This window comes from Poromitra crassiceps (assembly GCF_964638095.1).
Source record: "Poromitra crassiceps genome assembly, chromosome: 2".
Taxonomy (NCBI): Eukaryota; Metazoa; Chordata; class Actinopteri; order Beryciformes; family Melamphaidae; genus Poromitra; species Poromitra crassiceps.
In genome coordinates, this window is record NC_139624.1 from 77,312,942 (window position 1) to 77,339,708 (window position 26,767).

The 26,767-nt window shown below is 44.1% G+C and overlaps 1 protein-coding gene across 1 annotated transcript in view; it reads right to left on the bottom strand.

The window, feature by feature from the left end:
- The window catches only part of LOC310772489 (contactin-associated protein-like 2), a gene marked incomplete at both ends in the record, with an annotated part of 736,946 nt that overhangs the window by 296,992 nt on the left and 413,187 nt on the right, over positions 1-26,767 (bottom strand). Inside the window, one exon of the mRNA XM_083632310.1 lies at positions 1,175-1,322. Within this exon, the coding sequence (XP_083488436.1) occupies positions 1,175-1,322 (148 nt within the window). The remainder of the gene's footprint in view (positions 1-1,174; positions 1,323-26,767) is intronic.

Sequence of the window (26,767 nt, forward strand, 5' to 3'; positions counted from 1 at the left end):
TATTTTCGACAGATTAATCCAGAATCATGTTTTATGGACCAGAGACACACGTTTTTAAGAGGTTACAGCTCCACGAATTGGGACCTTTAAAGAATGGGACTTTACACATTAATGAACAGTACAGCCGTACAGTAAATATGCCAGGTTATAGCCCAAGGGCTAGTTTCCACCTGTAGTCCCATGGCAGGTTGATGTAATCATGAAAGAGAAAAAAGATTAATAGTACAAAAGAGATTAATAGTACAGAAGGTTAGTAAAACCAAAAATGATTAAAACACACACAATTAATAGTACCAAAAAATTAATAGTATAAAAGGTTAGTAAAACCTAAAATGAATAAAACACATAGAGCATGCAGCGAAACATGGCAGATGATATGTTAAGTTTGATCACATTGCTGGTTTGATCTGAGCCATAGTTTCAACTGGCCTTTGAAGGTGGCGAGACTAGGGCATTTTCTAATAGAGGGAGGTAGATTATTCCAGAGGGTGCTTCCCATGTAGGATAAGGTCTTCTGGCTAAAGGAAGTTTTTCTAAAGGGGACCTCACAGACCTTGTTCGTGATGGCCCGAGTGACACGGGTCGAGTTGGCGGTCGAACGATATTTGGTGATCAACCCTATGGACAAGAGCAAAAATATGTCACTCGTCCCTCAAACTAAACTCTCCGGGTTTGGGTAATTGTGTCCGTGCTTGGATACAGTTCCGTTAAATCCTGATCTTCACCGTCTTGATTTTCTCTCAACATGGGAGAGAAATGAGACAAGGGAAATATAATCAAAGGCCTCAGGACTGACTGGAATGCAATATGCACAAACACACACACACTCACATGCACACACTGAGACACTACTCACACACAGAGACACGCGCTTAACCACCGACATATCCACACGCTCTGTGTAATCGCATCTAAGGCATGAAAGATGTATGTACGTGTGTCACTTATAACGGTAATTTATGCAGAGCCTTAATTGAAAATTGTTATCAAAATCAATTTGGCAGCCTTTAATAGGATGAGAGCTATGAGGCTGCAAGAGAGTCAATTCCCTGCATGATACATTTCTTAGAGAACGAGGGACGGTGTGTTTGTGTGTGTGCGTGTCCGTGTGCGTGCACGTGTGTGCGTGTGTGTGCTTGTTCGTGTGTGCGCGCCCGTGTGTGTGTATACTTACAGTAGGAGCAGCCGTAGACCTCTATGCGCAGACCGATTCGTCCTTCCTCGCTCCAGTCCAGTGGGACTAGCCTCAGGAAGCGGGCTACGATCCCCTGCTGGAGCTCATGGCGAACTGCACTCTCCGAGTTAGAGTTCCCTGAGAAGGCCTGCAGACGCACGCACGCACGCACGCACACACACACACACACACACACACACACACACACACACACAGAAGTTATATACGGGAAAAGCCACAATCCTGCAGTGAAACGAACCCTGAGACTTGGATCATGAGTATTTGTTCCACTCAGAACATCGTGCCCTGATAGAGAATAAAATTCTACATCCGCTAAATGTATATATATAACAGCTTATCTAAACCAAATAAATTGAAGCCATGAGTCTAGGAAGATGTCTCATAAAAGTATATTTATTTACCATAACATTCTCTGCAATATATGTATTGTCAGAGGGCTGAACCTCAATGTACACAATTCTGATCAATGTACAGAGTCAAATATTCAGCCGCGATGTCACAATTTGACATAAGCTTTATAGGCAAAGGTAGGCAGAGAGAAACAGAGAGAGGAGGGGAGAGGAATGTATGTGTGAGCGCTGCTCCAGTCTGACTGAGAGACTGTTATCAATTGTTATGGTACACGACGCACTGTGACCAAGGTCTCAGCAAAAAGGAGAAGTCCTCTCTATTCTATATGTGTGAAATGTCATGGGTCAGAGCAAAGGGGAGAAATCTCCTGCTTGATAAGCTAGTTATGTGTGTGCAAATATGCAATGACTCATAGCATTAATTATGTGTATGCAATTATAGCTTATTGATTAGGAAATGCCAATGGAACTTATATTTTTCTCCAACAGTGCCCCACAGGTGTACACACACTAGGTGTACACACCTATAGGCCCAGAGCTGCAGTGCACCTGGGCACAGAACTGTAGTGCAGCGCACCTGGGCACAGAACTGTAGTGCACTTGGGCCCAGAGCTACATGGGCCCATGAACAACTTTTTTTTTTTGCTTTGCTGCTGCATTGAACATTTACTGTATGTATGATGTGGTCTTCAAACTAACAATTTAAGGCAACAACTACTACTGATGATAAGTATATATACCACCTTCCGATCATGTGTGCAACACTTACAGTTTTGAGTCATAGTCTATTTTTATTTGTCCTTTAATTGAAATGTTCAAAACTGCATGCTTATCTAAGAATAGGCTAAATATTACTTCCACCCACCACCACTTAGTTGCTTTATTGTCAAAAGTTATGAAGGAACAAGGCTTGCTGGGAAAATATCCAAATGTGTTTATCCAATGCACTCCAATGGCATTGCTCCCATTGCACTCTGTCATTTGTCATAACTTGCATGCATGTCATGATGTTGGTTCCTCTTAATAGCAAAATTAACTGTTCTCTCTGGATCCCATTTGCTTAGCGCAAGAACACACTCGATTTGGGGGAGGAACACGCCAGGATTGGCCAACGCCAACTCCAGTCCCCAGAACTGTCAAATCAAATCATCGACACGCTTAAGAAACATGGTTGTAAGGGAGCTGCGTAAGGCAAAAACCACTTACTTTACACAGCTGATTGCAGAATCTGGAGGAAATAGCGCCTCTCTCTGGAAGCACTTAAATAGCCTCACTAAACTTAAACCCAGTGAACAAAAATCAATAAATGAGCTGGAGGTGAAGGGAGTAATCAGCACTGATAGTACAGAAATAGCAAATGAATTTAATAATTACTTTATACAATCAGTGGAAGAGCTTGCAGACAATTTTGAACCAGTAACGACACCACATGTTATTATGAAAGACTAATCACAATCCTTTTATATTAAAGAGGTTGACCAAGAGAAAGTGGGTAGAATTATCAATAAATTAAGTAACTCAAAGGCAAAGGATCTGTTCGGGCTGGATACTGCTTTTATTAAAACACATAGCGCCACCCTGATCAAACCTATAACTCATATGATAAACACCTCCATAAGAACTGGTAAATTCCCACAAAGCTGGAAAACAGCAACCATCATACCAATTTTCAAAGCTGGAGCACCAATTCTAGCTAGCAACTATAGACCAATTGCTATTCTACCCGTTTTCTCAAAAGTCCTGGAAAAAGTTGTTGCAGAACAACTCATTGACCACCTAGAAAGCAATAAACTTATTTACCCCAAACAATTCGGATTCAGGGCAGGGTTTTCAACGGAAACGGCTAACTGCTACCTCACTGAAAACATCAAGAGTTCACTGGACAAGGGTAATGTAGTGGGAGCGGTGTTTTTAGACCTTAAAAAGGCCTTTGACACCGTAAACCACAAGATCTTATTAAATAAACTTACAACTTTTAATTTTTCAGAGCAAGCAACCGGCTGGTTTGCTTCATATCTCGGCTGTAGAGAGCAATGTGTTAAAATCAGAGGAAAACACTCAATCCCCCGACAATCAAGAATGGGCATTCCACAAGGCTCGATCTTGGGGCCTTTGCTCTTTAGCTTATACATAAATGATCTACCAGCATGTTGCAAAAGTGCTGGTTGTCAAATGTACGCTGACGACACAGTAATTTATGTATCAGCTAAAACCCCTTTTCAAGCAGCTGAGATACTAACTAATGAAATGAAGGTTGTATCCCAATGGCTCAAAAACAACCACCTAACTCTGAATCTCACTAAGACTGTATCTATGTGTTTCTCCATAAGAAGGAGAGCACAAGACAGTCTCATAATACAAATAGATCGAGAGGAAATAAAAGAGGTCAACGATTTTAAATTCTTAGGTGTCATCTTGGATTCTCAACTCAAATTTGACAAACATGTGAAAAAAATATGCAAAACAGTCAAGATCAATTTGAACTGCTTTAGAATGATAAGACATTACATACCTCTCAAGGCAGCTCAACTGTTCATGCATGCCATGATATTTTCTCACTTATCTTACTGTGTAACTGTATGGGCCCAGGCTTCACAGGCAACTGTCAAACCTGTCACATCACTGTACAAACAGGCACTGAAAATAATGGATCGAAAACAAATGAAATGGCATCACTGTAAAATTCTACACAAGTACAAGCTGCTCAGTTTTGACAGCTTCATTAAGTTTTCATTTGTCAAGTTGATTTTTAAATGTGTGAATAATCTCGTCCCAGCCGTACTTTCACCATATGTCACAAAAATAAACAGCAATAGAATTGCCACAAGGGGATCAGCGAATGGCAATTGTAGAGTGGCCCAACGCAAAACTACCTTCGGTCAGTCATCCTTTTCAGTAAAAGGGATACACATGTGGAATTCCCTACCAACAGAAATAAAAATGCAAACTAATCTGAAAAGCTTTAATGAAAAGGTGAAACACTGGCTGAAGCAAAATCAAACCTGCGACCATTGATTACTGATGTAGTGGTGTAATTCTACTGTAAATCTTGTATGATGTAGTAGCATAATTTTACTGTAAATTTTGTATGATCGTGTCACAATTTTTATGTTTGCACTTTGTTTAGATTATGTTTTTTATTAGAAAAGCCTACCCAGGGACAGGGATTGCAAATTAGCCTTGGCTAGATATCCTATATGCATCGCATATGTTTCATGTTCTTGTAACTTGTTACAATGATTCTTGCATTGTCCCTGACAAATAAACGAATAAAAAAAAAAAAAAATGGCCGGCCTCTCAACCCTCTTTCGTCTCAGGCAATATCTGTTTTCAGTCCGATATGTCACTGACCCTCTCTGAGAGCCGGTTGTGGTCTTTAAGCAGTGTCACTTTGCCAAGGCTCAAGACTCTAGGATGGGTGAGTAACTTAACTGTTGGGTTTCTCTTTGTTATGGAGTGGGATCAGTGAGTGACATTACAGTACATTAATGTTTACGTTGGAAAATGCGCAGCAGTCTGTGTCTACTATGTGTGACCAGGGGCAGCTCATTCATTCATACTGTGTAGGTCTATAATGCTGCTGTGCTTTTCTTTTTCTTTTTTTCTCCCGATTTTTTCTCCCATTTTTCTCCCCCATTAGTGCTAATTTATATTTATCCTGGTTGCTGCTGTTGCTGTTGCTGCTCTGCCGATCTGGGGAGAGCCGAAAACTGGCTCCATGCTTCCTCCGAGACATGGGCAGTTAGCCAGCCGCTTCTTTTCACCTGACAGGGGACGCTTCACCGGTAGGACATAGCACGTGGGAGGATCACGCTATTCCAACGAGTTCCCCTCCCTCCGAACAGGCGCCCTTCACGACCAGAGGAGGCACCACATCAGCAACCAGGATATTGCATGTTTTGGTGAAGGGGTTCCTATATGAAGGAAACCCCCAGGGGGCATGGGGAGAACATGCAAACTCCACACAGAAAGGCCCTTTTGACGACCCCACCCGGGCGGTGGGCACTCGAGGACATGCGGACGGGCACGCATTCCGTCAGCGTTCACAGCGTCCCAGGTGGGAATTGAACCCAGGACCTTCGAGCTGTGAGGCGACAGCGCTTACCACTGCACCACCGTACCCCCCCGCTGCTGTGCTTTTCTTGATGGCTATTTCTTGTCCTATGCTTATTGATATACTGTGTAAGCTACAGTACCTTTGTGTTGATTTGTTAGTGTAAGCTGCCTAAAGCTATTTCAGATGTTTGATAGTTGGAGAGATTAGGCTGTGGTGTTGGTTTGAGTCCAGGCTTGTGTGTGTGTGTGTGTGTGTGTGTGTGTGTGTGTGTGTGTGTGTGTGTGTGTGTGTGTGTGTGTGTGCGTGTGCACATCCATGTGTGCGTATGTGCGAGCGCAGACCATAACAATATTTGCAGCGGGGCTCATCACCACTACGCTACGCCACTGAGACAAGCTCACAGGGGATTTGAAGAGGAAAGTGCGGAATCTGTTGGACACGTCATAGCGCTGCGTTCTCAGTCTACAGTTAGACAAAAGGATCACACTGAACTATAGCAGAGCAGAGACTGTGTCGGTTCAGAAATGATCCCAAACTCTAGAAAACAAAACAGTCAAAAAAGGAGTGACAGTGAGGTAAATGTCTCAGGCATAGACTCAGTGGAACACAGAATGTCTCAGTAAAAGGTCCAATGTCTGTTTTGCCTTTTTACTTAAAAAAGTTATCTGGATTTCACTTCCAAAAAAATAATATGATGGAAGAGATCTGTCTGTCAGCTTTGTGCCTTCCTTGCACCTTCATAGATCAAGATATGAATTTTCCAAACAATCCCTCTTGGGGCTGGAGCGACAACACAGCAGCGACTCACTGTTACACACAACGTTAAAAACCTGACTTTTATGATGCCGATGTGAGTATGTGAGCAGGGTTTTCTGCCATGCCCTCTTTTGAAGCTGCAACTGCAGCTGTTCACCTGTCGTACCTGTCGACGTCACGCTGTTTCGTTTCCGGGTCAGAGTACTGCTGGCGTCTGTTGTTATGACTGCCGCTTCTGCCCGCGTCTTTACTCTTCGTTATTGTTAGCTGTTCGTGTGTTTATTTTGTTTTGTTTTGGTCCACCCGTCCTCGTCCGTGTCTCTCTGTCCTATCCTCCCTGCTAAACTGTTTGATCACTCCCGTTTTCCCCTCGGCTGATCAACACGTCCTCACCACCCTCTGGATTACCCGTCAAACTGATCGATCACTTCCTCATTCCTGTCTCCCCTCCGCTGATCAACACGTCTCTGGATTACCTTCTCCCGTTGGATTTATCATTTCCCTGTCACTGCCTGGACTCCATCTGCTTCGCCCCTCCACGACCGACCCGTTGCGTGCCGTCTCCTATCGCTGCCCAGCCGTGCTGCGCTGCGTGACCCACGTCCTGGGAGGCAGCCTCCACTACCTCGCCATTTCGTGTGTGATTGCGTGAGTGATTGCCACCCCGCTTTCCCTCACTGCTGCTGGAGCTGGTCTCTCGCCATGGCATGGCTGGGCTGCCCCGCCGCACGGGCTCGGTCTTGGGCCAGCACCATCAATCCTCACACCAACAACAATAACACCTCACCCTACCTGCCTCTATTAACCGTTAACTCCACTCTCCCTGGATTACTGTCACCTCTCCTCATATCATACCTCCATCTTGGACTCTCACTACTGCTCCTCCTATCTTTTCCCCCTGGACCATTTTTATTTTTTCCACCTGGACCATTATTTTTTCCACCTACCCCCCAACTTCCACGATCTCTCCCCCGCCTCACCTACTCTGCTGCCGACCTTCACTTATTCAACAATAACCACCGTCTCTCCGCTCCTGCTTTCACCGCCGCCAGCAAATCTAACATTCTCCGCCGCCGCCGCTTCATCCACCGTGGACCCCGCCATAACCGCAACCGGACTCTACACTACTCTGCTGACACTAACATTCCCTCACTCTGGACTAACTCCCGCCCCCCTGTCAATACCACCTGCCACTCTGCTAACCCCAACAACCTCCGCTCTCTCTCCCCTGCTCCCAAATCCATCTCCCTTGCCCTGCTGAACACTCGCTCTCTCTCCAACAAATCACCTGTCATATCCGAACTCATCCTGGACAATAACATTGATCTTCTCCTCCTCACTGAAACATGGCAACAGCCCCTGGACTTCTACTCACTCAATCAGGCCACCCCCCCCCCCCCCCCCCCAACTATAGTTATATCACCAAGCCCCGCCTCTCTGGGCGTGGGGGGGTCTCGCCGTTCTCCATAAACAATCCCTAGTCATCAACGAACTCAACCTCAACCTCCCATCCATGTCCTCCTTTGAACACCTTGCCTTCTCACTTCCCAACTCCATCACTGCCCTTCTTCTTTACCGTCCCCCCAAGCCCCACCCCTCTTTTCTCTCTGAAATCTCTGAACTCCTCACCATCGCTTCTTCTCTTTCCTCCCGCCTCCTTCTCACCGGTGACCTGAACATCCACGTTGACCAACCCGACTCCCCTCTGACATCTGATTTCCTCTCTCTCCTCGACTGTTTTCACCTCACCCAGCACATCAACTTCCCCACCCACACCAAAGGCCACATTCCTGATCTAGTCTGCTCTTCCTCTCTACCCATCTCCAACCCTCACCCTCTCTTTTTCCCTCTCTCTGACCACCACTGCATCCTCTTCTCTGCTCCCCTGCCCTTACCCCGCCGCCCCAACAAATGCACCATCTCCTTCCGTAACATCAAATCCATTGACCTACCCACTCTCTCCCAGACTATATCCTCTGCCCTCCCCCCCCTGACTCCACCCCCTCCTCCCCTGACGACAATGCCACCCTCCTCAATTCTGCACTCACTGACTCCCTTGACTCCCTGGCCCCCCTGAAAACCTCCACAGTCTCATTCACCTCCTCCTCCCCCTGGTTCACTCCCCAACTCCGCACGATGAAACAGACCGGCCGGCAACTGGAAAGACTTCACAAGAAAACCCACCTCACTGTCCACGCCGAACTCTTCAAACAGCACCTCTCCTCCTACCGTGATGCACTCCTAGCCGCCAAATCTGCCTACTTCTCCACCCTCATTAACAGCACCAACAGGAACCCCCGCACTCTCTTCTCCACTGTCAAAAAGCTCCTCCAACCCCCGGACAATAACACTCTCTCCTCCCCTGAACTCTGCAACTCATTTCTCCACGCCTTCAACAGCAAAATCTCCAAAATCCACTCCTCCCTGACTGCCTCCATCGCCAACCCCTGCGCCCCTCCCCCCCCCCCACTATCATCTTCCCTCCCCCTGACCTCCCCCCTCCCCCCTCCCTCACTGCCTTCTCCCCTGTTGACTCCTCCCTCATCACCGACATTATCACTGCCTCCAAGTCTTCCACCTGCTCCCTCGACCCCCTCCCCACCCCCCTGACCAAGGCCTGCCTCCCCGCCCTCATCCCCCACAGCACTGCCCTTTTCAATCAGTCACTCTCCCAAGGACACGTCCCCTCTGTCTACAAACTCGCCGCCATCACCCCCATCCTCAAAAAGCCAACCCTCGACCCTGCCAACCTCTCCAACTACCGCCCCATCTCCAACCTCCCATTCCTCTCCAAAACCCTCGAGCGCACCGTCGCCACCCAACTTCACTCCCACAACCTCTACGAACACCTACAGTCTGGCTTTTGTCCCTACCACATCACCGAAACCGCCCTCTCCAAAGTCATCAACAACCTCCTCACCTCCGCTGACTCTGGTGCCCTCAACATCCTAGTTCTACTCGATCTGAGCGCAGCCTTTGCCACTGTGAACCACTCCATCCTCCTCCAAAGGCTGCGCCAACTGGGTGTTGAGGGCACCGCACTGGACTGGCTCACCTCATACCTCACCGACAGACAACAGTAGTGCTGCAACTATCGATTATTTTAGTAATCGAGTATTCTACCGAATAATCCATCGATTAATCGAGTAATCGGATAAGAACCCTTTTTTGTGTTTTCAAAGGCTTATCGTAAATATACACCAAAAAATAAGATAAATCTCTTCAAATAAACAACTACATTAGTTTCTTTCTTAGAAAAAACAACATTTTTATTTTTAAATTGCATAGAACTGGCAGTGGCACCATTCATCTTTTTCACCCGTCCTTACAAAGCTGTCCATAGTACGCTGTGATCCGCTGAAAAAGAGGTGAAATAATAATATTGATATTTATTAGGTAAGCTCATAACAAAACTGGAGAATGCGCATTTACACACCCTAGACCTGTTGCCTATTATTGACACAAATATCAGAATAGCAAGATAACAGGTCAGGTGGTGTAATAATTGGAGCCTAAAATGCACCAATTAAATAGTTGTTTGCAATCATCATTCTTATAGTATTTTATTTATTTTATTTATTTTATTTGATTATTTTTTAAAGTATGTTTTTTATTAGGATTTGATGGGTTTATTTATTAATAGCACAAATTGTCTTTTATCTTATTTTATGCTTATTTTTATTGGTTATTCACTGTGCCCCACTTTCCCATATCATTCCCCCCCCTGCGTGGCAGGCACACCCACGCATTACCCTCAGACTCTGACAAGTGCTTGTGGCACTCATAATATCACACACTTACACACATCCAGACATACACACAACAGTACACATTTTATAACAGTCATCACGAGGACCGCAATGGAAATAAGCTGTCAGCTTTATTGCGTTTTTATCCTTTTGATAATGGTGGGCCTGTGTATGTATATATGTATGTTGTATATACTGTGTATTCATTATCAATAAAGAACTCAATCAATCAATCAATCATGAGAAGAGTCGACCGGTCTAGGGTGTGTAAATGTACATTCTCCACACACACACTCTTTCTCTCTCACACACACTCACTCTCTCTTTCTCTCTCACACACCAACAGGCTAGTGTGATCACACACACACACACACACACACAACGCTGTTAAATTAGCCGCTAACGTTAACGTTAGGTTGAGCTTTGTATTTCTCACAGAAAACGGCAAGCCACATCAAAAAAATGCAGCGTGAATGCAGTTACTAATAGTCATATTGGCAACGTGGCAAGCCAGCAGCACAACTACTACTAGTCTTAATATCAAGTAGCAATCATTAGCATACATTTACATTAGCGTTGTGTATAGTTAACGTTACGTTAGTAACGTTACCTTGCTCCGCTCGACGTAGATGCGCTGGTGGATGCATAGACTGGATGTTTACAGTTCAGGTGCTGACGCATTGACGAGGTACTGTTGTGATATGCAAGTGTCGTCTTGCACACCACTGAGTTTGTGTCCTTTTTCAGCGTGAAATGGTCCCACACTTAGACAGTTTCGGTCGCTTTGTCGTCCCTGGTTCTTCCCTTCCCGGCTCCTCCTGTCTGCTTTCTCCGCCGCCTCGTTCCATTTTGCGGGGTCCGTCTCTGGTCTGTCTGCGATCATGTGTCCTCGCGTGTTTACACCGGAAGAGCGCTGTGCCACACCAGTAAGCGTCCGTGAGAAACAGTCTCTACTCTCTAAATGCCGTGTCGAGGCGAATCATTTTGGCCTCGATCATTTTAATTATTCGAGTTATTCGAGGTACTCGAGGAATCGTGACAGCCCTAGACAACAGTTGATCTCCCTCTCCGGTCACTGCTCCACCCTCTCCTCTGTTTTGCAGGGGGTCCCCCAGGGCTCAGTCCTTGGCCCCCTGCTCTTCATCTGTTATATACTCCCCCTTGGTCACATCATCCATCAATTCAACCTGGACTTCCACTGCTACGCCGACGACACTCAGCTCTACATCACCACCAAATCCCTCCAGAACCCACCCCTCACTCACATCGAAAACTGCATATCTGCAATAAAAACCTGGCTAACCCACAACTTCCTCCAACTCAACAGTGACAAAACGGAACTCCTCCTCATTGGCAGCAAATCCACCCTCAATAAAACTGGACCCATCACCCTCACCATTGACGACTCCACCATCACCCCCTCCCCCCTGGCTCGCAACCTTGGTTTCATCCTGGACCCCACCCTCTCCTTCGATCCCCACGTCAGCTCTGTTGTTAAAACCTCATATTTCCATCTCCGCAATATCGCTGAAGTCAGACACTGCCTCTCCCCCCCTGCTGCTCAATCCCTCATCCATGCCTTCATCTCCTCCCGCCTCGACTACTGCAACTCCCTCCTCACCGGCATCACCTCCCGTTCCCTCCATAGACTCCAGATGGTCCAAAACTCAGCCGCCCGCCTGCTCACTCACACCCGGTCCCGCGATCACATCACCCCTGTCCTCCACTCTCTCCACTGGCTCCCCGTCAAGCAACGTATCGACTTCAAACTACTCCTCCTCACCTTCAATGCCCTCCACAGCCTAGCCCCCCCCTACCTGACTGACCTCCTCATCCCCCATCGCCCCTCACGTACACTCCGATCCTCTTCTACTGCCACCCTCATCATCCCCCCATCCAGAGTCAAAACCTTTGGTGACCGTGCTTTCTCCCGTGCCGCACCCCGACTTTGGAACTCCCTCCCCCAGACCGTCCGAGACTCTCCCTCACTCCCCACTTTCAAAACCCGACTTAAAACATATCTGTTCTCCCAAGCTTACAACCTCCCCTACCCCTGACCACCTCCTCCAAACCATCACCCTCCGCCCTCCCCCACCCCCCTGTTCTCTTCCTCTCCTCTGCTTCTCCATACAACCTTGCCCTGAACCGCCACTGTTATTTGTACCTGTCCCCTGTATCTGTTGCCTGTTGCCTGTATCTGTTGCCTGTGTCTGCTGCCTGTTGCTTGTCTTTTGTTTTACTGTTAAGCGTCTTTGAGTCTTGAAAAGCACTATATAAAATAAATGCATTATTATTATTATTATTATTTTGAGACACTTTTTCTTCCAGTCATATTCTCCTGTTCCATATTGAGAGGTGCTGCACTCTCATAGGATATTACATGAATACTTGAGATATCCATGTAAAGGTCTTGACTGACTGCATGCGTGTGGGGTGGTGAAGAGAGTCGTGACAAAGGAGACGCGCCGCCCCCCCATTAGCTGCAGACAGCTGATAGAGACACAGGGATGAAACAAAGTATAGTTGACAATATAGTCAGGCCTTCTTAAGCATTCCTTCCTTGTAAGCTACTGTGTAGACTCCAGCGCCTGCTAAAAATGTTCTTTGGGATATGTGTATGGGATTCTGTCGACAGGGAACGTGTATTTGAGAAGCCAGTGCCTTTCTGCAATTCAAGGACGTGCTAGGAGCGCTCCTCTTTCAAGTACCGCACCTGGCGTTTAAGCCATCTTGGCGGCTACTGTTTTTTGGCGGAGCGCTCTGGGTGTCTCAAGCTGAAAAAAGTTCAACATTTGAGCGCTGCTCATCAACGTCACTCCTCCTACCTCTTCTCCTGACAGGGGGATCTTCAACATCCGCTGCTGCCAGAAAAAAAAAATCTGCATGGTTTTCATGTTTACAGAGCGAACAATCAACAACAACAGATGAAACTAGCTGGCTAGCGTCCATGTGACCGTTGCGTCCTGACCTGTACTGCATGTGATGGCAGGGTGGGGGGGGGGGGGGACATGATTTGTACAGATCAGCATCCTGATCTGAAAAACACGTTTCCTATGGACACAGCCGCTAAGGTTGCATTCACACAGGATCCAGCCCTCTGCATTGGCCCTCGCGCAACTGCCAATCACATACAGTAGAGGCCCACACACCACACCAACACCAACCCACACACACACACACACACACACACACACACACACACACACACACACACACACACACACACACACACACACACACACACACACACACACAAGTGGCTTTTAAACATGAGGTCTGGATCATGTCTGGCTAGCGGCTAGCAGGATATTTTCCGGTTTTACCTTTTTAAACATGAGGGGTCTTTGTTTAGAAACAGCTGGAAATGGTCAGTATTCTCTCTGCCAGTGGGTGGGGGGAGGGGGTGCGGGAGCATGCACGTTATTCCCTACAAGGCAAATAGTTGTCGTGTGAGTCGTTGTCGGCGCTGTGCTAAATTGAAACAGCTTTAGCAAATCTTTAACCAAACTCCATTCAAAAACATGCCGTTTTAACTCGAGGGTCCATTCCGACCGCGAGGGGTGGCAGTATGCCAAAAATGAGCGCTTCCGCCTTTGTTACATAAAGCCGCCGAGTCAAAATAGTGGTCGGACCGTCGTCAATCATTGTGGGTGATTTATTTTACAAGTGGCATTCAAGTCATATCTAGTATATCATATCTAGACTAGTTTTCAATGTATTTCTCCCCACAAAAGTTAGGCTAGGCCTATGTCTCACTTTTTCTGACATGGATCAGCAGCGCAGCAGTAAGCTCTCTCCTCTCCTCGGTGTGATGCACCGGACCTGCCTGCCTGCATAGCTGAAGTGCGTTGGGATCCCTAGCTCTACCAAACATTTCAAAGCCGTTAGCAGCACTTGAGGAAACCGTGAGTTTGCTCGTTTAATTCGTTGATATAAGCGATTGCCCCGAATGATTCATTAATTAATAAACTAGTGAACGTGAAGTGCCACCACCCGCCCACTCAGAGATGATCGGGATTATGAGCTGCCAGTGTTTAACAGCAGCCGCTTTTCCTATTATGCGGATCCTATACCGCCGACCGAGATGAATATGATACGGACTCGCGGGAGTGCGCGTAGGAGCTGGTTATAATACGGATTCCACTGCATGTTAAGAAGTGGCTACACACACACACACACACACACACACACACACAGCTCTGCTTCACTATCTCTTCTCTTCTCTCTTCTCTCTCTCACTCAAAAGTTGCAGCTGTACCTGTGTAGCGAAACTCATTAACGTCCATTAAATGTTGAATATTTAATGTACAGATCTCTCCTCTCCAGAGGTCACAGGAATTGACCTCTGGCCCTTGCATCTGGGGGGGGGGAGCCGAAAAGGGCCCAAGATGCCAGCCTGTCTGGAAATACCAAAGGAGTGATTTCTAACTGCTGACAGTGTGTTTCGTCAATGTCCGTTCTGTCCGGTTGGTGGAGATTTAGTTCACAGGTCACACGGACGGGACCCCGGGACAGGACTCTTGAAGAAAAACAGTCATGCCCAGGCATTGAGTCTGGGAGCAAACAGTTTAGGAACTTGTGTACTGTACGTACAACTCATGGAGTGTTTGGTATCAATATTCTCCGAATCGCAACCCACATTGATCTATATAAATCATGGGTATGTTTAATAATGCTTTGTAAATTGTAAATGTACAACATGGTCCCATCTTCCTCCTTAAACCAAAGGTCATCGAATGGAAGTGGGGGGTCAAAGGCTATAAACCACTTCACATTCCTTTTTAAGAAGAGCCAACAGACATTCACTGTTGTGGTCTTTTTGTGTGTGACAAAATGGAATTAACAAACCTCATGATTCTATACTTTGTCAAGTTAATTAGTATTACATACTTCTTGAGTAGGAATGTATATGTATAGTGTGTTAATGTGTGTGTGACAATCATTTAATTTGTTACCGTAGATCTAACAGTGTTGACATGTTATCGAATCTAGGGTAACTCTTTTTAATTCACCCAAGATAAGTGATTTAATTAACCCATGGTTTCATTAGATATGTTTGTGTTACGTACACGTATACAAGATTTGGTAAAGATATGTGTTCCAGAAGTAGTTTTGGTTTATTCCTTAAATATAAAGATACACCACACATGTTTGATTTCAAAATAATCAGAATAATGTGTGTGATGTAATTCTGAAAGTATCATGGCCATGAAGTCATTTGATGAGATGTTTTAAGCATGTGATAAGTTTTAAGGGAAAGACGTAGATGTCTTTCTCGCCGCCAGCCCCTGGATAAACAGTCGTAAATCTTTCGTGGGCCATCCAGTGTAACAAGACCAATGTCTATAATATCTATCTATCTAAGTAGTTATCTACTTACCTCTCTCTTTTCCCTTTTTATATCTTGTCTTTATCACACCAAGAGTGATGTCAAGAAATATAAATATGCTTGTAAGAGAAATAGTTTAGTTGAGTTCTAAACCCATACCCTTATCTGAATGCAATAGAAGGCAGGGCCATGCCCCCTTTCTCCTGACAGGAGGAGATAAAAACTGTGGCTGGCTGCGCTCTAACAGACTTGTGCAGACGAAAGAAGAACTTCAACAACAAGGACTTTTTAGAACTCAAGAATTCAAGATGTAGTCCTTACTTTTAGGCCTCAAAAGATGCCATGCTTTTGAAGGCCATTGCAGCTTTCACCACACCAAATGGTGATTGTCTCATATAATTCTGCCACCAACAAAGATTATCACGTGGCCCTATTGAGGAATGGACCGCTGCTTGAGAACACTGTACTGAGCAGGCCGTCTTCCCACAAAATAGGCACGCTGACTTTTTAGGATGGTTTTTCAGTTCCAGACGATATAGTTTTCCAAGAGTGGAAACAGATTTCAAGGAAAACCTGGCTCTCATCGAACTAAACATATTGAGATTAGATACCTTTTGTTGCTTTATTTTTGATAGGTGAAGCTTAAATCATTTTTGATGATCCCTTTTATAATTGCCATTACTAAAGGGCGATCCCCCTTTTTTTCAACGGGATGAGATCCTCTAACCAAGAGGATCATTAAAAGACAATTGAACCAACGGCCAGCCGGCCTCTGGGACCCCCTCATCTGCCTGTCCAAGAGCAGACATGCCGCCCGTCGTCGCCATGACAACCCAGGCCGCGTCAGGCCAGAGAGAGAGAGGAGTCCGCCGGCTTGACCACAGCCTCCCCACGTCAGGCAAAGTGACCACACGTCTTTCTGCTTAGTGTGAGAGTGCTGTGAAGATAGAGTAACTTAGAATACTCACCTATTGAATTAGAATATGTATTTAATTAGATTAGGTTTAAACTAGGCTTTCTTTGAATATCTTATTCCCTTCCTCTTCACTTTTCTCCTCCTTACCTCTCAATCGAACAAGGTGTTATGCATAATACTGTGATTTTACTATTTGATGGATTAAATAAACGCATTCTGTTTTGAAGTTAAAACTTGTTCAGTGCTTGTTATAATAATATCAGTCGATTAAAGATCTCCCTTCCTTTAGAACTGATTCTGATTCCCTGTGACCTACGGCAGGAGTAATATAGATTACTTATTAAAGTAATGTAAATTGCTTATTAAAGTAATATAAATTACTGATCAACGTGGTGGTGCTCCGGGGTTTTGATATTAAATTATTGAATCAATAGTGATATCAAAATCCATATTTCTATCTAAATTCCTTACACCTGTAAGTTATTGACAATAAAAGATTCTTCGGTTAGTTTGTCAAATGGAAAGCTTGCCTTTCAGCAGCAGGACATGTTTTAACAACACGGTTCCTCCGATATACGACTGAAAGCTATCAGGAGGAAACGGTAAAATAGCAGATATCTCACATACAAACACAAACACAAGAAAGAAACCAAAGCAAAGCTATAGAGACACTGCATGTAATAGGCCACGCCCATCATGGGGGAAGAGCTCCGTTCATTTCCACACACCAGCGTCATTTTCCTTGAATTAAACATAGCTAAAAGCTGTTGTGTGGTGGGGCTGCGCAGACAACAAATGTAAAAAATCGCCAGTTAAAGTTTTTTTGTACTCCTGAGCAAAACAAAGAAGCCATTGAGAATTGGCGAGAAGAAAAATGTGGATCTAGCTGTCAAGAAGTTGGAGTGTTCATCTTCCGTATATACGATCTTTTGGTGCAACACGCAAACATGCATGTGGCATAGGAGAACGCCAGGATTGGACAGGAGTTTGTGTTTTCCCCCGTCTTGGGCGTGGTTTCTGAATGATGACGCGTTACGCAGTGTCTCTATACAAAATAGCCTACAGCCTTTTAAAAACGCATTTCCCTGGTTCACTCGCACCCTGTCTGAATGGCCCCTTAGTCACAAGGTGGAAGATAGACGGAATGGAGTCGACGTGTGTTTCACAGGATAGCATGGAGTCGGTGCTACTTGGAAAAACACTACCGACAGTTTGCCCAGGAAGTGCACAGATCAGTGGTTCTCAACTGCTGTAGCCTCAGGACCCACTATTTTCCTTGTCATGAAGTCGCGACCCAAATTTCAGATTTTTTTTTAAACCACTCAAATTTATTGCACAAAAAATAGCGCATTAATTTAATACACAATGCCTTCATGCACTGTTATAAACCTCAAATGAACAAAAAAGTGCAACAGAAGTGCAACTAGGGCTAAAAACCAATTGAAATAAGGCATACTTGAATTACAGGCCTATATGTTTTTAAATTTAAAGTCAAACTGGTCATGCTCAGAAAGTCTTATTTGAACTCTATGAAATATAAAATAAAAGGCAGATTATCTTGAATTACATGCCTATATGTTTTTAAACAAGTTAATAATAATAATAATAATAATAATAAAACAAGTTAACCTGGTCATGCTAATCCAGTTTCAGTAGTCTGAATTGAACTAATATGAAATAAAAAGGAATCACAGGCAGGCTATATGCTTTTTAGTTAAACTGGTCATAACTTTTAATTAAACTGGGTCCATGCTAATCCAGTTTCAATCATCTGAATTGAACTAAAATTAAAATTAAATATGAAATGAAAAGGCAGACTTCTCTTGAATTACAGGCAGAGCATATGCTTCAGCTTGTTAAACAAGTAAAACTGGTCAGGCTAATCCAGTTTCAATAATCTGAATTTAACTGAAATGAAATATGAAAAAAAAAAAAAAAAAAAAATTGGCCAATGTCCGCGACCCACCAGTTGAGAAACGCTGCACTAGCTCATGAAGCCGCTACTCCTCTCATCTCAACCAATCAGGACAAGACCTAGAAAGAGTAGCAAGCCGTGCATATAAAATCATCTGATGTAGTCTCCCCTCACTGTCATCACTTTATTCCACAAGAATAGTCAGGAAGGCTAATCAAATCATAGCAGACAAGTCTCATCCGGCACACTGCCTCTTCAATCTCCTCCCATCAGGCAGGAGATACAGAAGCATCAAGAGCACAACATCACGCTTCAGAGATAGCACCTACCTCCAAGCCATAAGACATCTGCACTGGGTTGCACCAGTTGAAACGTAACCTATTTTGAGCGTAAAGTCTCACTAAGTCCAAGTTTACGCACTACTACAAATATATGGGTTGCACCAAGTGAAATAGTTACAACGTAGGCATAAGTTAGAACTTAAATCTTACACCTACGTCTTACTAGGTGTAAAGTCCTCCGTAAAGTAGGTCATTGGCACAGCTGGCAATATTGGCACCATGGCGCAGCGTTGTTTTGCGTCGGCAACGCGTTCTCCGTGATAACTTATTACACCCTTTGATATTTATTACTCACGCTTTTGTTTTCCACAAGCTGCAGCACTGCATACAAATTAAAATAACAGCAACAATTTAGCGAGGCAGGGAACTTTAGTGTCAAACTAACTAGTTTGAACGTAGCAGTTGGTGTGGATTTTACACCCTAACTTAAAGGAACACTCCGCCCATTTTCAACCAGCTTTGTATCATTAGAACATCAGTAGTATATATATATATATATATATATATATATATATATATATATATATATAGAAAACTGTAAACGGTTTTGAAGTCTGTCATTTAATTTGACAGTTATTGAGTGTTAAAGTGTGGACCAGTGACATCACTGGTCCACACTAACTCAAATTAATAACTCATTAACTCAAATCAACTCTCAATAACTGTCACACTAGATGAATGATGAATAGTTTGACAGTTATTGAGAGTTGATTTGAGTTAATGAGTTATTAATTTGAGTTAGTGTGGACCAGTGATGTCACTGGTCCACACTTTAACACTCAATAACTGTCAAATTAAATGACAGACTTCAAAACAGTTTACAGTTTTCTGATATACTACTGATGTTCTAATGATACAAAGCTGGTTGAAAATGGGCAGAGTGTTCCTTTAAGAGAAAACTTACACTCAGCTGGTGCAACAGGCTGCAGAACTTGCACTGATTCATGATGTTTGACCTATTCACCTTATTCACCACGCCCACTTTTTCTCTCTTCCGCGTTCAACGCAAACGTATTTGTTCTTCCGGTTCAGTGCTAGTTGCCTTCTGTGGCTAATATTAGCCACTAGTTAGTTATGTTATATGGCAGTAAAATGCCACTGAATGACCAAATTGATATAACTTTTAACCATTTCGAGTAACACTGTTTCCATACGGATCACCAGCGTTAGTTTGTTGTTTATAACGTGGCTATATTCATAACGTTTCTATCTCGGATGCGTTATTTCGAATCGCACATAGGTTACGCTAAAACGCACATAGGTTACGCCTCGAATCGCACGCAACCTATGTGGGTTTCAGGACGCAACAGCCTTGACTCCACTAAAGTCATCTTAACACCTTAAGTGCCATAGCCGAAATAATTCGTCTTACATAATCCAACGCTTAAGTGCCAGAGCCGAGTTTACTCGTCTTACATAAACATTTTTTTTTTTTGACGGTGGGACATCAATCAACAACTTTTACATCTTCGAGATCACTATTGGAGCAAGATAATGTGTATAATCTATTTTACCGACCCACTAAGTGTTGACAGTGCTCCCCCAGACGACCGAAATCAAAGAAAAAACTGCCGCGGGACCAAGCCGTTCAAGGAAATGCCGTGGCGATTTTACAGTAATCCATTCAAGACTTGTCTTGCCTGAGAGCGGCCGCGCACCGGCAGCAGCACACAGAGAGCGGAGAGCGATTTGCAAAATAGATCATAGGTGAAACACACTTTGAAACACCTCAGAAAGGCCAGAATCAACATCTGCCCATCGCCCACGCATTCCCCGGCCCATCTTGACTCGCACAAGGAGCGTCCTCACGCAGGCAAGCAGGCAGGCAGGCACACAGGCAGGCAGCAGCAAAAGCGCTTCTGACACACCCGCTGTACAGCCAGGAGGAAGGAGGAGAAGACACACGGAGGGAGGAGTTTGAATGAGAGGGGTGTTTCCTGTTGTTATGGAGGAAATTACTGTTCAAAACTATTGTTTAGAATGTCTGACGGTCTTACTGATGCCAAAAATGAATGGTTAAAGTGACTGTTTCACAAAAAGCCATTTATCTCTGAATAAATTTCCAGACGCTGAAACCATGCTGTACTCAACGGCTAATATCTACATAACTACTAACTCTGCAAACTAACTCTTTTAGACAGAGAAAGCACACATTCTATTAGTTATTTTTAGATGATTGGTGTTCATGAATTCTTAACAGAAAAGAATCCTCGGCTGTTGTAAAATGAGCCAGAATCGTCAAAAACACCCCTGGCACAACTTACCTACAGGAATGAAAACATGGCTGGCATTCAATGTGTTAAGAGCACAATATTCCTGGAATGCAAGTTTAACTAAACAGTTACATGTCCTCTGCATTCTACATAAAATTAAGATATTACGGGTTGTTTTATTTTGTATGTTACATACGTATTGGCCAAGATATGTTAGTTTATTGGGGAGTAATTTTGCCACTTTAGGAGCGGAGTGTGCGTGGCCATTTTGCCTGCGGGGTTTTTGGCAAGTCAAAACGGAAATACTATTACGAAATGACGTAATGCGGAAGCGTCCATGTGTGGGCAAAGAATAAGGTGAATACAGTAGCACTTTAAACTGTATGCACTTTCTGCTGAAGATGACACTGCTGTGTACTGTTCCTGGATGTTTCCCCCACTGTGTTTAATGGTTATTGTTTGTATATTGTGTGCTGCTGCGCTGCCTTTGTCTGAGAGTGAACCAAGACAAATTCCTATCAACTATGTTGACATGGCAATACTTGAAGCTTGAATCTCTTTTCCTCTCCTCTCCTGACTTGGCAAGTGACGGACAAAACCTCTAACCACCCACTAATCCAGCTCGCCACCTCAACTATTTCTCACTTCTGTGCTTGTCACACACACACACACACAAACACACACACACACACACACACACACACACACAGAGAAGAGCTGGCACGATCCATAGAGGAGTCTAGCCTTGCAGGTGAGCGGAGGAGAGCAAGACAGGAGACAGCCATCTGTTATCCTAGATAAGACCTGAAGTGGGAAGGGCAGGAGATGAGTGGGGAGGGAAAAAGAAAAAGTACTGAAGACATCCAGCTTTGAACTGACTCTTCAGTGACCCAAGCATGTAGCCCTGGAGATATGCTATCTAAGATGGCCAAAGGTTCACTTCACACCAAGCTCATAGCTCCTGAGCTGCACTGCAGCAAGGGAGTAGGCATCTCCTCTGTGCCTTCCTTCCTCTCTTTTTTCACCGTTATTTATCCAGGAAAGGTTTAACTCAGGACACATGCACTTTTCCATTAGACTATTAGAGCACATGTTGAGAGTACATGTTGAGTACATGTTGAGTCTACATGTTGAGTACATGTTGAGTACATCTTGAGCACATGTTGAGCACATGTTGAGCACATGTTGAGCACATGTCGAGTACATGTCGAGCACATGTCGAGTACATGTCGAGCACATGTTGAGCACATCTTGAGTACATGTTGAGTACATGTTGAGCACATGTTGAGTACATGTTGAGCACATGTTGAGTACGTGTTGAGTACATGTTGAGTACGTGTTGAGTACATGTTGAGTGTACATGTTGAGCACATGTTGAGTGTACATGTTGAGCACGTGTTGAGTACGTGTTGAGTACATGTTGAGTGTACATGTTGAGCACATGTTGAGTGTACATGTTGAGCACATGTTGAGCACATGTTGAGTACATGTTGAGCACATGTTGAGTGTACATGTTGAGTACATGTTGAGCACATGTTGAGCACATGTTGAGCACATGAGGGCGGCTTTAGCTCAGGAGGTAGAGCGGGTCGGCCAATGACGCAAGGGTTGGCGGTTCGATCCCCGCTCCCTCCCAGCTGCTGTCGTTGTGTCCTTGGGCAAGACACTTAACCCTCCTTGCTCCCGATGGTGTGTAGGCACCCTGCGTGGCAGCCTGCCGCCATCGGTGTATGAATGGGTGAATGTAGACTACCTACTGATTGTAAAGCGCTTTGGATAAAAGCGCTATATAAATGCAGGCCATTTACCATTTACCATTTACAGTACATGATGAGTGTACATGTTGAGCACATGTTGAGCACATGTTGAGTACATGTTGAGTACATGTTGAGTGTACATGTTGAGCACATGTTGAGCACATGTTGAGTGTACATGTTGAGTACATGTAGGGTTGCCACCATTCATTCAGAGAAATAAGGGACACCCCTCGCAGTAGGGCCACGGATGCCGCCGTCCGAAGGGCGGCGGCGGTAAATTTTGGCCATTTGGGGCCCCTCTCTGAGAAAAACATAATACATAAAATGTTTTTTCTGAGCACTTTTTTTTTTTTTTTTACTTTTCTTTATCCTGTTAATAAATGCAATTTTCCAGATTAGTTGATCATATAACATTAACATAACATCAACGCTGTTTATTTTCTTATCATTGTACACTATATTTATATTGATACATATATAAATAAATGTTTATGTATTAAACTGTAAAACTCAACATAAACCATAGACTGTAAACAAACAATAACATCATGCCTAGAGAGGCCAGCCAATCCATAACGGCGCCACGCCCCCCTCAGCAGCCAAAACCAGGAGTCAGTCCCTTGTGCTGTGATTAATTTTCCTAGTAGATAATAGGAAATTAAATCTAATCGATCAGAACATGACGTCTCATCAGGGATTCAAAAGTTATCATTACCGTATCAGCCTCAGGAGATGCTTGTGGTATGAAGAACTGTGTCACTGCAGCTTGGTTCTTCTGGGTCCTGACGTTACGGGAATGTTGCTCTCCAGACAGAGGCATGTTGTCTGACGTCGGCCAGGCCACCATGTGCCACAGAAAACACCCGCCGACATACTTTGCAATTGGCTTTGTATTCATTTTCAGGTCCACTCACGCTGTCCAGCCATGTGTTTGCTTGTTCCCATTCACGTCTATATTTCTGCGTACGCTTTCGTTTTGCAGGACGAGGCGGAGTATCATGTTCAGATCGTTCAGATTCAGAATCAGCAGCCATCTTCTTCCCACTACATTCTGAGTAGAAGACCCGCCCCTACTCTGCTCTGATTGGCTCTGACAGTTCAGAGCCAATCAGAGAGACCAGAAGGGCAGACTGACGCTTATGCTGCGTTCATGTGCTGTCGGACTAACCATCTGAGGAACGGAGGCACCGTGTAATATTCAACCAGACGTATATAGGGCGGGTTTTCATCACGCAATGCGGGTGGGATGAAAATACGGAACAAACAGCGTCCCGTATTGGTTCAAAACGGGACGCATCTTTTAACTGTCAGATACGGGACAATTCCGTATTTTAAGGGACGGGTGGCAACCCTAAGTACATGTTGAGCACATGTTGAGCACATGTTGAGTGTACATGTTGAGTACATGTTGAGTACATGTTTAGCACATGTTGAGCACATGTTGAGTGTACATGTTGAGTGCATGTTGAGCACATGTTGAGTGCATGTTGAGTGCATGTTGAGTGCATGTTGAGCACATGTTGAGCACATGTTGAGCACATGTTGAGTACATGTTGAGTACATGTTGAGTACATGTTGAGCACATGTTGAGTACATGTTGAGTACATGTTGAGCACATGTTGAGTACATGTTGAGTACATGTTGAGCACATGTTGAGCACATGTTGAGTACATGTTGAGTACATGTTGAGCACATGTTGAGTACATGTTGAGTGCATGTTGAGTACATGTTGAGCACATGTTGAGTGCATGTTGAGCACATGTTGAGTGCATGTTGAGCACATGTTGAGCACATGTTGAGCACATGTTGAGTACATGTTGAGCACATGTTGAGTACATGTTGAGCACATGTTGAGTGTACATGTTGAGCACATGTTGAGTACATGTTGAGTACATGTTGAGTACATGTTGAGTACATGTTGAGCACATGTTGAGCGCATGTTGAGTGCATGTTGAGCACATGTTGAGCACATGTTGAGCACATGTTGAGTACATGTTGAGTACATGTTGAGTACATGTTGAGCACATGTTGAGTGTACATGTTGAGTGTACATGTTGAGCACATGTTGAGCACATGTTGAGTGTACATGTTGAGTACATGTTGAGTACATGTTGAGCACATGTTGAGTACATGTTGAGTGTACATGTTGAGTGTACATGTTGAGTACATGTTGAGTGTACATGTTGAGTACATGTTGAGTGTACATGTTGAGCACATGTTGAGTGTACATGTTGAGTACATGTTGAGCACATGTTGAGTGTACATGTAGAGTGTACATGTTGAGTACATGTTGAGTGTACATGTTGAGTACATGTTGAGTGTACATGTTGAGCACATGTTGAGTGTACATGTTGAGTACATGTTGAGCACATGTTGAGTGTACATGTTGAGTGTACATGTTGAGTACATGTTGAGTGTACATGTTGAGCACATGTTGAGCACATGTTGAGTGTACATGTTGAGTGTACATGTTGAGTACATGTTGAGCACATGTTGAGTGTACATGTTGAGTGTACATGTTGAGTGTACATGTTGAGCACATGTTGAGTGCACATGTTGAGCACATGTTGAGCACATGTTGAGTACATGTTGAGTGTACATGTTGAGTACATGTTGAGTACATGTTGAGTGCATGTTGAGCACATGTTGAGTACATGTTGAGTGTACAGGTTGAGTACATGTTGAGTGTACATGTTGAGTACATGTTGAGTACATGTTGAGTACATGTTGAGTGCATGTTGAGCACATGTTGAGCACATGTTGAGTACATGTTGAGTACATGTTGAGTGTACATGTTGAGTGCATGTTGAGCACATGTTGAGTGTACATGTTGAGTACATGTTGAGCACATGTTGAGTGTACATGTTGAGTGCATGTTGAGCACATGTTGAGTACATGTTGAGCACATGTTGAGTACATGTTGAGCACATGTTGAGTACATGTTGAGTACATGTTGAGCACATGTTGAGTACATGTTGAGCACATGTTGAGTACATGTTGAGTACATGTTGAGCACATGTTGAGTGTACATGTTGAGCACATGTTGAGTACATGTTGAGCACATGTTGAGTACATGTTGAGTACATGTTGAGCACATTTATGATATTTCATGTGACATAAAATGTGTTGAAATGTAGTTTTCGTGTAGACCAGATTTCAACTCTCAGTTACACAATAAATTGGACAAATGCCAATTCACACACTATCAATATTGTCTCTATTCCAAGCTACAACAAATATTTTAACAATATGATTAACCAAATTGTGTTTTTTTACACATTGATGTTGTAAACGCATTTTAGCCGGTTGAAAAGAGGGTGAAATTAGGTCTTAGACGTTCAAACCCAATATCACCCAGATTTAAACTAAAAATCAACGTTGAAAAAACATTTTGTGCTCGCTGGGATGTTGAGTGTACATGTTGAGCACATGTTGAGCACATGTTGAGCACATGTTGAGTACATGTTGAGCACATGTTGAGTACATGTTGAGTACATGTTGAGCACATGTTGAGTACATGTTGAGTACATGTTGAGCTAGGGCTGGGCGATAAAACGATGTCGAAAATTTTCACGAAAAAAACGGCCACGATAACGATGATAAATTTATGAGCTGTAATTTCGATAAAAATATTTTCAGTGTTGCGTTCAAAACCCCTCAGAAACATGACCGCAGCTTAGCACAGCAATGCTTATTGTGAATAACGTGTCATTTTTGGGGGGTATTTGAAGGCAACACTGAGTGGAACCAATGGCATCAATGGAAAATAAACCATGTGATGCACGCGTTTGCGGAATAATCCCTTCTGCTCAGAGCCTCGCAGTCGGCTGGCTGAGTTGATGTTACTAACCAGTTAGAGCCTGGCCTGGCAAGAGTAACATAAACAGATGGAATTGATTTGTACACGGGAGATAAAGCTGCAGCAGACAGTAGTTCTGGTTATGGGTAGCGGTAGCTGGCTGTCATGAATGCTATCAAATTAGCATCTACATCGCGTTAGCTAACGCTAACTTACGCGCTAACGTTAATATCTTCATACTTGACAATCTTGCTAACGTTATGCTATCTGTTAGACCATCTATAGCAGCTATCCGAATAACATTACACATCTATGGTTTAAACAGTCTTTGCTTCCTTTATCAAACCAACAGCAGCTAACTATAGCTGCATAATCAACACCTAGCCTTGG